We start from the raw sequence: 13,709 nt of genomic DNA, 5'->3' as shown, positions 1-13,709 counted from the left end.
TCAACCTGAAACAACAGTTGGAAATGACTTATATACTATACATTATGACCATGTAATCCCTACAGCCACTTACCTTGAAAATGCTGCTATCAAACCTGACATAGTTATATGGAATAAGTCAAAGAGAGTGGCAACCTTGGTTGAAGAGAGTGTCCCTAATGATGGAGGTCTGAACAGAGCTGAAAGGGAGAAACAGACCAAATATTAAGGTCTCATGTATATTTTCAGTTTAACTTACCAACTCGACACTGCTTGTCTTTCGAACCAAATAAAAGCTTTAAAATGCATTAAAACACATCCAAGTAAGTAGAAGAGTAACTTATCTTGCCTTTGGTAACATTTATTTGTTAGATATTTGAATTTTGGGTCCTTTTTTTTCTGTTTGTTAGCTTCTCTGCTAAATACCACATTATTTTTTTTTTGTCTATATCATACATTTTTTTCACTCTTTCATGTTTGAGTATTTCCTAAAACGGTTTCTTTTAAAATGTCTCTCTAAAATCGGATTTCCCCAAAAAATAGAATTCAAAATTTATCCTGAATTTGCTGCAGTTGTCACAAATGAAGATAATGTTTGGTTCTGAGCGCTCACTTTCAGCTCCTTGTTCTCTGTGCCCTTTTCTCTACCTCCATTTACTGGTATCTCCTTATCACTCCTCTTGGGGCATGCCTTCACGGCATTTATCCACTAGGTACAGTCTTCAGTCACGGATTCCCAGCTTGTCGATGCCATCTAGGTTCATGACTCACTTGCAAAGATTATCATGTAGGACAGGTCTTACCACTGGTCTGAAGCCAGTTGCGAACTTGACAAATAAAATGTTCTTGGGGATCCCCCAATTATCTATTCGTCTGCCATGACAAATAATGTACTTTTCTATATAAATTATCATTCCGGATTAATATAATTCAGAGGCAAACTATCCAATAAATTTAACGACGTTTCTGAATTTTTTAGATGAGGATAGGTTAATTATATTATTTGGATTCATTTGACTACTGTTCTCATGTGGAGTGTCATTTTCTCAACGTTTCGGTCGATATAACCTTCAACCTTCTTCAGGTGTATCTTTTCAAACTCGGCAATGTTTCTGTTGAAATCAGGAACTTAGATGGAATTTTGAGCATAACCTTTTATTTATTTCATGGGGGTAGCATGTTCTTGTTTCATCAGCCATGATTGGATAGAGGTGCTAAGTAATTCGCAATTGTATTTTTTGGTCGCCTACTCTGAAAATTGAACTTTCAACCTTCAGGATAATATCACATTTTACAAATGATTTTTCAAAGAGCAAGGGTGAAGTAAATAAAGGGTTCCACTCGAAATTCTGTCCAAATTCCTGAGTTCAACAGAAACATTTCTGACTTCGACAATATACTCCTGAAGAAGGTCGGAGGTTACATTAACGGATACGTTGTGAAAATAACTCTAATGATGAGAACAGTAGTCCGATGAATCCAAATAATACAAATTAAATGAGGTTTATACAAGTGCTCATCAATACAGAGTAGAGCAAGATAACTTCTGGAAAAGCAACATCACTTGTTAATGTCTCTAGTTGTTTGTAACTAGTTGACTGAAACATGCTCATGATTGTGTAGCAATACTTAAATGTTTATGTAAAAAAAAAAAAAGAAATAAAAAGTATATTGACGTGTAACGTTTTCAATAACAAAACAAATCAAATAAAAGTCTTCGTATACAAGTTATACATAACTTGAAGTGTTCGATCGCTACTATTTACTACTGCATCCTTTCTGTTTGCTATTCATTTTAAATGTTGCTTATGTGTTTATTTATTTGTGAACTGTTATCCTCATAGTTGTTGTTGTTTCACCATGGCCTTCGTCAGGTGGTTAACTACGACAGGGTAAGAATCTCTGATGGCTGAGTCTCTTAACTATGTCCTCAGTAATTACTACCTTCCATAGTCGGTTTGGCTAACTAATCCTCTGGCCTTCTTTGGGTAGGATGAAAACCGCTACTTCAGACAATGCTCTCCTGGAACTGTAGCGATTCAGCACCTTTATCCGCTCCACCCGAAGGGTGATCAAAGTTGGATTTTTTGGTCTTTTAAATCCAAGTTTTCCTTATCTGGTCTTCGATCGTCTGGTCCGTATGAATATATTGTTGCTTTTTATTGGAGATTAGTTTGTTTATTTATTTATTTGCAAACTGTTATTCCCATCTTCATAGTTGTTGTTTCAGCACATTTTGGCCAACTATTCCTCTGGCTTTTTTCAGGTGGTTAACCGCAACGGGATAGGAATGCTGAGTCTTTCAACTGCATCCTCAGTAATTTACTGCCTTCCATAGTTGTTGTTGTCTCACCACGGTTTGGCCAACTAATCCTCTAGCCTTCTTTGGGTAGGATTGAAACCGCTATCTTCAGACAATGCTTTCCTGGAACTGTAGCGATTCAACACCTCTATCCACTGTACCACGGGCTCCGAAGGACAATCAAAGTTGGATTTTTTTTGTCTTATAAATCCAACTTTTGTTCTTATCTAGTCTTCCATCAGCATAATATTCCAATCAAATGTTGCTGTTCGTACTCTCCTACAACATATCCTCTTTACAACAATCTGTCCCCACGAGATGTTGTCGTTGGTTCAGTCACACACTTCATCGTCATCTAGATGATTTCACCAACAAAACAATCTATCCAACCCCTCCTCAGAGTTGGAAAAAATGATGCAGAGGCCAGCTGAAAACATGGTTCAGGGTGGTACAACAGGATGCTTGGTCCTTGCGTCTTATGGAGTTTACTGCTAGAACCAAGCTAACACTCGTATCTGTTTCTATGGTCAGTTGTTGTGCCTGGTCAGCACGTGTTTGGAACGTAGTGAATTCTATGCTCCAGGATGGATGCTGAAACCAGTACAAATAAGTAATAGAAGGATATTGTAGTTTGCTTGAAGCATTGTGCGTAGTGTGAAAAGAGTTGTTTGAAGGCTATGTCAATGTGGTTCGTAGGAAACACTGTGGTCACGAGTTAGCATGTACAAGAATAATGGCAGTATTAGAATTTTCAATAATTTTCAAATATTACTTGTATTTGCCAACATAATGTGCCATACAAGATGGTAGATGTTGATGTCCTTAATTTCCTTCGGAGGTAAATTAAGTATGGAGAAAGAGGACACAAGGAGACGTTTGCTGAGAGTCTTCTTAAAGACCCAATTAATAAGAGCTGAAAATCACAAAAGATTGGTAGTGCTTGACCTATATGGTGAATTACCAAATTAACATCTGTTGTGTTGCCCTCACTAAATTGTATAATATATATTTTTAATTAACAGGCCATATGTATATATCTATGTACATTGTTCTTAGTATGACAGATTATGTAACAGACTATTGTCCCCGTGTCCTAAATGTCTTAGCAGCCCGTGACTCATATATCATACACGTAACAAAGACGGCATACAATATTAACTCTGAAGACAATCCTATTTAAAATATCTTCAAATTTGTTTGAAATTTCTCATGTAGGATGACCTCCTAGAGTAAATGTGGTATTGTGGTGACTGACATGATTCCACAGGGTCGAACGATAAAAGTGTCGCTTTAAAGAAAACAATACTACAGCTTTATTGTCAAAATTTTATTAAATAAATCAATTCAGGTAACTTGATTATGCTGTAGAGCTGACATCTATCCAATGTAGTCGCCTTCAGCCTCAATAATCGCCTCAATACAGGTCCAGAACTAGTTGCATGTTTTTTCCATAGGTGCTGGAGGGAACTTTGTGAATATTTGGTGGATTGTAACAATCAGGTTGGTTTAAATGTTGAGGGAGGTCATGTTGGTAATGTTCTCGACATACGACCAAACGAAATAGTCCAGCGGGGTGAGGGGAGGAGGGAGGCCAGTGAAAGAAGGGTACAAAAATGTAGCACCCCTTCTGAAGCCAAGTTTGGGTCTCTTTGGACTTGTGGGCCAACGCCAAGTCCTGCTGTCACACTCAGGGTATGCCAGCAGCCACTTGATTGCACCAGGGGATCAGCATACTCTTCAGCACATCCAGGTGCACTTTGGTGTTGATTTTCAAGCCGAATTCAAAGATGCGAGGTGGCATGATGTGGCCCTCAATTGAAACCACGCCAAAGACCAGAAACTTTGATTTTATCACCTCGGCACGTCCCTGTCATTCGTGGCAATCCAGTGATGCATTTTGAGGGTGCTGGTAATGATCCTGTTGTCATAACTTGGATTGGCAGAGAGCATAAGTTATACAATGGTGCATCTCCGATCTCGTTCGTTGAATGTAGTGTCACTTTCAGATGTGATAAAAGACTCCTACCATTCTTGGAATTTGTACACAGCTAGCCAACTAGTAGATGGTTTGCAACAAAAAAAAAAAAAGTTTTTCATCAAACGGAAATGGAATCATGTTGTCTTTACTAGGGTGGCAATTTTATTGTTGCACCTTGTAGTTTAGAATTTAACTGAACATTGAAAAATTTTAGAAATTAAAAATTAAGAAAACAAATGATATGTGTGGTTCAAGGCTGTGAGCAAGGCTACACAGGGTGCTTCATTTATCACCAGGCAACACCGGAAAAGTCTATTTTTACAAGGGAATCACCATTTATCTGGGGCTGCAGTCCACTCGATGTGTAAAGAAGTCAGTGAAACAACACCATAATGATCAGTAGTGCTGGAAATTGGGTAAAACTCTTTAGCTGAGAGGACATCTTTCAAACTCCTTGGCCTAACGTTCACAGGAAACATGAGTTGGAACAATTACATTGAAGGCATTGCCAGGGCCGCTGCAAGGAAGGTGAGCTCTTTCTACCGTGCTAGAAAACTACTAACCCAAAACTATCCTGTACCTCTATAAGGCCACCATTCGCCCATGTATTGGGTATTGCTGTCATATTTGGGCTGGTGCATCTGCTACTAGTCTTTTGCTCCTTGACAAGGTTCAAAAGAGAGTCGCAAATCTAATAGGCCCTGAACTGGCATCTAAGCTTCAGCTTCTGTCCCATCAACGAAACGTTGCATCCCTCTGCCTGTTCTACAAGTATTTTAATGGTGAATGCTCTGACGAACTGCAAGCACTTGTGCCCCCACAACGTGAACACCTTCGATAAACCAGACAGGCTGCTAAATCCCACCCCCACACTGTAGAGATCCCTAGATGTAAAAGATCTTTCTACTCCAGTAGTTTCTTCCCCAGAACCGCTAGACTTTGGAATTCCATTCCAGATCCCTGCTTCCCCAACTTTACTGACGTACAGAAGTTCAAGTGCAACGTGAACCAACATCTTGCTGCCCAAATCCCTACATAGTACCTCAGTAGTTGTTGCCCCTGGTAGTAGCCCCCTATACCAAAGTGGCAATGTGCCTTGTTTGGGGTGAAAATGTAATAAGAAAAAAAAAAAGAAAAAAAAAGGGGATGGCTCAACAAGAACTTGTTTACATTGGACTTGAAAGGGACCATGTTATAGTCAGCTGGAAAGCAAACCCACGGTATAGAGTTCCAAAGACGGGCAGTTCTGGAAAAGAAGCTTTGTTCATAGGATTTGAGTTTGTATTTAGGCACAGATAGAGGGTGGGGGAAATTGTTGATAGTGATTGTAGCTAGATGAGTGTTTGTTGTGAATCTTTTGCTTGGGGAGGGCGGGGGACAGATTGAAGTTTAGTTGCGCACATAATTGTGGAATTTCCGCAGCTCCCATTTTGAGAATTGTTAATATCTTATCATTTCGTTCTGTTTCAGAACATTGACGTCATCTCAGAGTTTACCAACTAATTATTACAATGTCTGAAACTACCACATTCAAGAGTCCTGCAAGTCCTGCAGTTCCGGCAAAGCCTGTAGTTGTTGAAACACCTGTAGTTCCTGAAACTCCTACAGTTCCTGAAACTCCTGCAGTTCATGAAACTCCTGTAATTATTGAAACTCCTGCTTCCCCGGTTCAGGAAAAAGCTGCTCCGCCATTCGCCGAGCAAAGCCCACAAGTAAACGGGACTCCAGCCGAAAAAGAACCCTTGCCTACAACAGAAATCATTGTCACTGACAAAGACACTCCAACGCCTACAAATGACCTTGAAGCTATCCAAAGTGTCCCCAAGGAGGATGTATCTAGTGAACAGAAAACAGAGGTAAGGTTTATGTATTTTAGCTTTTAACGATTTGCTTTTCAAATAAGGGGGGGGGGGAGGAGAGAAAAACGTTCATGAACTGCTCTAAATATATTCGGTGAAAGAAATGACCAATGGAAATCATGAAAATCATGCAAGGATCCAAACTTTACCAATTTTTAAACTCATCCTCTGTTTCAGACAAAAATGAAGAGTATCAATACACACACACGAATATATATATATATATATATATATATATATATATATAATTATTTACTATAATAATTAAACAAATGACAAAAGTCTACATTCCAAATTTCATGATGTTTACCATTTCTAATTTATTCCTTTAATTATGCTGAGATTTACAATTCTTGAAAGTAACTGTTTCATAGCACAAAAGCATTCATTTAATTATTATATCAATCAATGAATCTATTTTGCCCTTAACTCATCAGAAGAAATAGCAACTATCAATCCACCAAAAATTAAAAAATAAAATGCATTTGGGCATGATTACAAAATCTGAAAATTGGAAGAGAAGTTGCAATTACCTTTTATTTTATCTTTTATCACGCCATTTTGAATTTATCTTCTCTTCTCTATATAAATAAAATGAACTAATTTTCCTGTATGATTTTGACCTTAATAGGATTAAAAATCAAGATATTTCATGCAAATATAATATGCACAAACGGCAGAACAATATCTGAGGTGTGTTATAGGCTTATTATTTCTCAAATTCCTCGATAATCTTAGATTTTTTTCTGCTGAGAAGTCACGGCCAAAATCGGTTAAGATCAATGGAGGTGATAAAATATTTTCTCTCTTATAAATTCCTCCTCTCCCTGCCACCACTTAACACCGTTTGGGGATCGTTCACAAGGAACAGTTGAGAAGAGAACACCGGTTTGGCTTCGTAGTTCTTTCATGTGAAGTTATTTAAAATCACTAAACTGACCTGCAGTGCTCTGTGGCGTAGTGGTTAGCGTGCTGGACAATTCACATTATATTTTCACGTTCGCGCCGACCTACCGTAGTCGTTTTTTTTTTTTTTTTTCCTAAACAACTGGAATGGACTTTTCTTGGTGGCCGAACTGTTAACGTTGCAGATGTTTTTGTTTTTTTTCACACTTTATTTTCCTACTTTTACTCATGACTCTGGGTTTGATCCTTCCTACTTACCTACCATAACATTTTTTAAAACTCCCCCCCCCCCCGTCCCGGAAACAAACACTCGGGCAACGCCGGGTACCCCCGCTAGTATAGAATAAAATCTTAAAGTTGAAAATATTTATTTTCAAATTTTCAAAAAACCTTTTAAAACTGTAAGGAAAGCATACAAAATTTTAATGATTCGACAATGAATACAAATAAAACAAGAAAAACCTTATTCCATGGAGTTTTGAAGAATGCAATTCTTCTCATCAGAGGGAAGATGTTCACAAGATTTTATACTATATTATATTTAAGCTCTATCTCGTTCTTGGATTTATTGAACTTTTACACCTGGTTTGGTTCATTATATAAATATTTGTATAATATTTATATTCATTTGAGTTTACACTTTTCTTTCTGTAAACCAAATATTACCCTTTCGATTTATAACGAGATAGAGAGATAAAAAAGAGAACAAACCAACGTTTTGTCTTTATTGTAAGACTTCTTATTTATGAATGAATTGAAAAAATAAAATACCAGTACAATATTTGAAAATATATTTACTGCATTGAAAAGTATGACTTTATTCTATTTCAGAACGAAAAAAAGTCCTTGGAAATTAAAAAAAAAAAAATTATAGCGTTGTGAAATAGAGTAAGACTATTTTTAACATTATATAGCCGTTCACTTTTTTTTTTTTAAATATATATATATATATATATATATATATATATAATCCAAATTTAGGTATTTAAGTTTTATGATTTGAAAAATTTAATTTTCAAATATAAATTTTTTATTGTTTTAAAACAAAGACTACAATTTAATAAATCGATTTTCTTAACCCATAAGTTTTCGATGCTTATTCATCTCATTAGAGGAAAAATATTAGCAAATATTTTTGTTGGTTTGCACCTTATTTGCTAAAAGCATAGAAAATTAAAGTTATTAATTAATATTACATCTAATAATATTTTGTAAGACCGAAATCCACTGGATTTGCATACCAGTAGATATATTTCATGTTATTATTCTGAAGTATATATAAGGTGTGTGTGTGTATAACTTGATACATATTGACTTTATTTTCCTTGTATGTAAAATGTAGACTTCATATGAAACAGAAAAGTTAAAAGTTCATTGTTATTTTTCGGTTTTCTTTTTGTTTTTGTTTTTTATTTGTCTTGTTCTTTCACGTTTTTCATTTGGCATTCTGAGAGACATTTTCAGTTCTTTCATTGTAACCATTTTTTTCGCAGTGAAATCTGCAAATTTCTGTCCCACCCAGGAATTGGCTAAATGACAAAGAAATATTACGACTAGGCGATATCCTCTCTTTTCTGATGAGCTTACTCCAAAAATTAAAAAATAAAATGCATTTGGGCATGATTACAAAATCTGAAAATTAGAAGAGAAGTTTCAATTACCTTTTATTTTATCTTTTATCACGCCATTTTGAATTTATCTTCTCTTCTCTTCTCTATATAAATAAAATGAACTCATTTTTTCCCGTCTGATTTTGACATTAATAGGATTAAAAATCAAGATATTTCATGCAAATATAATATGCACAAACGGCAGAACAATATCTGAGGTGTGTTATAGGCTTATTATTTCTCAAATTCCTCGATAATCTTAGATTTTTTTCTGCTGAGAAGTCACGGCCAAAATCGGTTAAGATCAATGGAAGTGATAAAATATTTTCTCTCTCATAAATTCCTCCTCTCCCTGCCACCACTTAACACCGTTTGGGGATCGTTCACAAGGAACAGTTGAGAAGAGAACACCGGTTTGGCTTCGTAGTTCTTTCATGTGAAGTTATTTAAAATCACTAAACTAACCTGCAGTGCTCTGTGGCGTAGTGGTTAGCGTGCTGGACAATTCACATTATATTTTCACGTTCGCGCCGACCTACCGTAGTCGTTTTTTTTTTTGTTTTTTTTTTCCTAAACAACTGGAATGGACTTTTCTTGGTGGCCGAACTGTTAACGTTGCAGATGTTTTTGGTTTTTTTTTTTCACACTTTATTTTCCTACTTTTACTCATGACTCCGGGTTTGATCCTTCCTACTTACCTACCATAACATTTTTTAAAACTCCCCCCCCCCCGTCCCGGAAACAAACACTCGGGCAACGCCGGGTACCCCCGCTAGTATAGAATAAAATCTTAAAGTTGAAAATATTTATTTTCAAATTTTCAAAAAAACCTTTTAAAACTGTAAGGAAAGCATACAAAATTTTAATTATTCGACAATGAATACAAATAAAACAAGAAAAACCTTATTCCATGGAGTTTTGAAGAATGCAATTCTTCTCATCAGAGGGAAGATGTTCACAAGATTTTATACTATATTATATTTAAGCTCTATCTCGTTCTTGGATTTATTGAACTTTTACACCTGGTTTGGTTCATTATATAAATATTTGTATAATATTTATATTCATTTGAGTTTACACTTTTCTTTCTGTAAACCAAATATTACCCTTTCGATTTATAACGAGATAGAGAGATAAAAAAGAGAACAAACCAACGTTTTGTCTTTATTGTAAGACTTCTTATTTATGAATGAATTGAAAAAATAAAATACCAGTACAATATTTGAAAATATATTTACTGCATTGAAAAGTATGACTTTATTCTATTTCAGAACGAAAAAAAGTCCTTGGAAATTAAAAAAAAAAAAATTATAGCGTTGTGAAATAGAGTAAGACTATTTTTAACATTATATAGCCGTTCACTTTTTTTTTTTAAATATATATATATATATATATATATATATATATAATCCAAATTTAGGTATTTAAGTTTTATGATTTGAAAAATTTAATTTTCAAATATAAATTTTTTATTGTTTTAAAACAAAGACTACAATTTAATAAATCGATTTTCTTAACCCATAAGTTTTCGATGCTTATTCATCTCATTAGAGGAAAAATATTAGCAAATACTTTTGTTGGTTTGCACCTTATTTGCTAAAAGCATAGAAAATTAAAGTTATTAATTAATATTACATCTAATAATATTTTGTAAGACCGAAATTCACTGGATTTGCATACCAGTAGATATATTTCATGTTATTATTCTGAAGTATATATAAGGTGTGTGTGTGTGTGTGTGTGTGTGTGTGTGTGTATAACTTGATACATATTGCATTTATTTTCCTTGTATATAAAATGTAGACTTCATATGAAACAGAAAAGTTAAAAGTTCATTGTTATTTTTCGTTTTTTTTTGTTTTTGTTTTTTATTTGTCTTGTTATTTCACGTTTTTCATTTGGCATTCTGAGAGACATTTTCAGTTCTTCCATTGTAACCATTTTTTTCGCAGTGAAATCTGCAAATTTCTGTCCCACCCAGGAATTGGCTAAATGACAAAGAAATATTACGACTAGGCGATATCCTCTCTTTTCTGATGAGCTTACTCAAAACAACTGTTAATGTCGTCAACCATTTTGTTTTTGTTTTTTTCACCATCCTTATAATTTTGCACCTTTCATCATCATCCTTCCTCGTCATAATGATGATAGATAGCATCAGTATCACGCTCAAAGAACGGCATCTCTTTTTACCATTTTCAAGATGGTTCTGTAAATTCTTGGCAGAAAAACAAGGATTCTTTTCTTTGGTGTTTTGGCTAGGATCAAACTGTAGTATCTGTTCTAATGATGTTGCTCTTTATCTTTTTTTGTCCTTGGTCAGTGAAGGGGAAGTCCGTCTAGACTGAGATAATTTTCATTTCTGTTCACATCCAGAGGACCTCTTTGGGGAGCTGGATTTTCTTCACATTAAAAACTGACCTTGTGTCTAACTCTGCCCTTGTGGGGAGGCAAGTAAATAAGAACAAAGATTTGTTTTTACAGATTCATCTCATGTGTGTTTGGTTTGGTTGCTTTGTTTGATGCCATATTTCCCAGTCATTTAATGCCAAAATCTACAACGTATGGCAAAATCATGTTGCCACACCGGTTCTCATTAGATCGCCAAAGTTAAGCAACATTGAGTAAGGTCAGTACTAGATGGGTGACTATTTGAAAATAACAGGTGTTGTATGTAGGAGGAAGCTGACACTTCCCTACAAAAAAAACTATAAAAGCCTAACAGTGATATACAAGCGACTGGAGGGGGGGCAAATTGTAAATTTAATTTTCCCATGAAACTTTCTCCTTAAGAGGAAACCATTTGAGTACGGGTGAAATCTGAAATCTAACCATAATTGGTGCAAATAAACTTCATGTTCACAGGTTTTCAATCATAAATGTCCACCACTCTTTAACTTTATCCTCGAGTGGCGGTTTGCCTTGTTAAGCAATGGCTCATAAGTAAAATTATTAAAAAAAAAAATGTGACAGGTGAGCAATCCATATTTTTGCAATTTCATTATTATTAGACGACTAGACTTTTCAATCAATCAATATCAATAAGGGTTTTATCATTCAATGAGGAACCCCTCTCTGGACTTTAGCCATCTAACTCTGTCTTGAGCTATCCGCTACCATGTGGGACCCATCTGTTGTATCAGGTCGTTCCTCCATCTCTCCATCGTCCCTTTAGCTTCTTATGTTAACGAGGTGCCCATTCCATTGTCCTAATGGACCATCTGTTGTCATGTTGTCTGGCTACGTGCCCTGCCCATCTGTGTTTGAATGTTTTGATGGCAGTATTGACGTCAATAGCTCTTGTTTGTTGGCGGATCCAGATGTTTGTCTTTCTGTTTTGTAGAGTGATACCTAACATTATCTTCACCATCTTCCTTTGTTCTACTGGGAAGATTTCACTTTGGCGAGTTGTTCGAGGCCCATGTTTCACTACCGTAGATCATCACAGCTAATATATATAGTTACTGTAGATCCTCCCTTTGATTTACATGTTTGCCTTTTGGCTTCTCATGATATTCTCCACTTTCCCAAAAGCTGCCCATCCCAATGTTACCTTTCTCTTTATTTCAGGGAGATCTCTATCTTTCGTCATTTTATAGTCCATTAAAATTGATCTAAAACGTGGAATAGACACAGACAAACAGACAGATATAATATAGAAGACGGTAAAAACAGACAAAATGTACAGCCCATTTACTTAGGATGAGCGCTTTATGCCAAATTGATATTTGAATATGGTTCAATTTGCATTCCTTTTTGCGTTAAATAATAATCTTATAACTCCTATTAATCCCTAACATTGCATCAAACGATTACCATAATCCTTCATTCTCTGCACAATATAATAGCAAAAGTACATACAAAACTTCAGCCAGATTGGCCCAGTAGTTTCTGAGAAAACTTCTAGAGTAAATATAGTATTGTGGTAACAAATCTCTATTAATCTCTAATTCTGGATCAAATGAATACCATAATACTTTGTTCGCTGCACTTTATCATAACAAAGGTCCATACAAATTTTCAGCCAGATCGGACCAGTAGTTTCTGAGAAAAACTTCTAGAGTAAATGTGGTATTGTGGTGATTAATCCCTATTAATCCTCAACTCTGCATCAAATGGATACCGTAATACTTAGTTCGCTATACCTTATAATAACAAATGTCCATACAAAATTTCAGCCAGATCGGACCAATAGTTTTATAGAAAACGTGGAATGGACAGACAGATAAACTAAGAAAAATATGATATAGATTGCTAGTTACTTGACGGTATTGTAGACATTAAGGAGAGAACTTCAAACCAGTTAATTTGTGATTCCATCTTGAGGAGGTAGAGATTTGATAAAAGAATAAAAAATTAATTAGTTGTAGGTTAGAACGTTGCATGTTTTTGGATTCTTTATGAGAAAACGCTCAAGACAAGGCAGGAAGCTACTTGATGTAAGGAGCCAAAAAATATCACTACTTTAAGGTCAAATACTTGCCAACGATAAGTTTGAGTTAGAATAGATTCTAATCAAGAAAACAGCAATAATATATATATATATATATATATATATATATATATATATATATATATATATATATATATATATAATGTGTGTGTGTGTGCGTGTATACATAGTCATCCACATACAGTACTGTTTACCTGTTTCACAGCTCATCAGTGCGGCTAGACAGGAACTACCTCAAGCCAGGATCGAAACCCGACCGCCCGTACAACAATCAAGGCTTTGAACCATTACGCAAATCAGCAGCTGCTGTGCGAGCAGTGCATTAATGATATTTTGACATCGTCCGAATACCTAAGCTCGATTTGTTTACACAAAGAGAATCTCTTAATACGCCAATGGTATATCGTGTATCACTTCCTAATATGCTCAACTCAAGAAAAGGATTATTATATATATATATATATATATATATATATATATAGAACAAGTAGTTAATAAAACCTGTTAAAAACACTTTGAAAAAGCATATTTAATTTCAATGCTCTTATTTTGTGCTCCCTTTTTAAAATTAAATATATTTTTAACTCTTTTTCAAAGTGTTTTTTAACATGTTTTATTAACT

At 35.1% G+C, this 13,709-nt stretch overlaps 1 protein-coding gene across 34 annotated transcripts in view; it reads left to right on the top strand.

Annotated features, from left to right (window-relative positions):
• LOC145259193 (band 4.1-like protein 2) overlaps positions 1-13,709 on the top strand; it is a 585,710-nt gene that overhangs the window by 47,161 nt on the left and 524,840 nt on the right. For all 34 annotated transcript variants that reach the window (XM_080117013.1, XM_080116992.1, XM_080116976.1 and 31 more), the window contains exon 2: positions 5,730-6,115. In XM_080117013.1, coding sequence (XP_079973139.1) covers positions 5,771-6,115 — 345 coding nt within the window. In that variant the 5' untranslated portion in view covers positions 5,730-5,770. The remainder of the gene's footprint in view (positions 1-5,729; positions 6,116-13,709) is intronic.

This window comes from Euprymna scolopes, chromosome 34 (assembly GCF_053919585.1).
Source record: "Euprymna scolopes isolate OS-2025 chromosome 34, ASM5391958v1, whole genome shotgun sequence".
In the NCBI taxonomy this organism is placed as follows: Eukaryota; Metazoa; Mollusca; class Cephalopoda; order Sepiida; family Sepiolidae; genus Euprymna; species Euprymna scolopes.
Note: the sequence above shows the minus strand (reverse complement) of the source record. Positions and strands in the feature narration are given on the sequence as shown.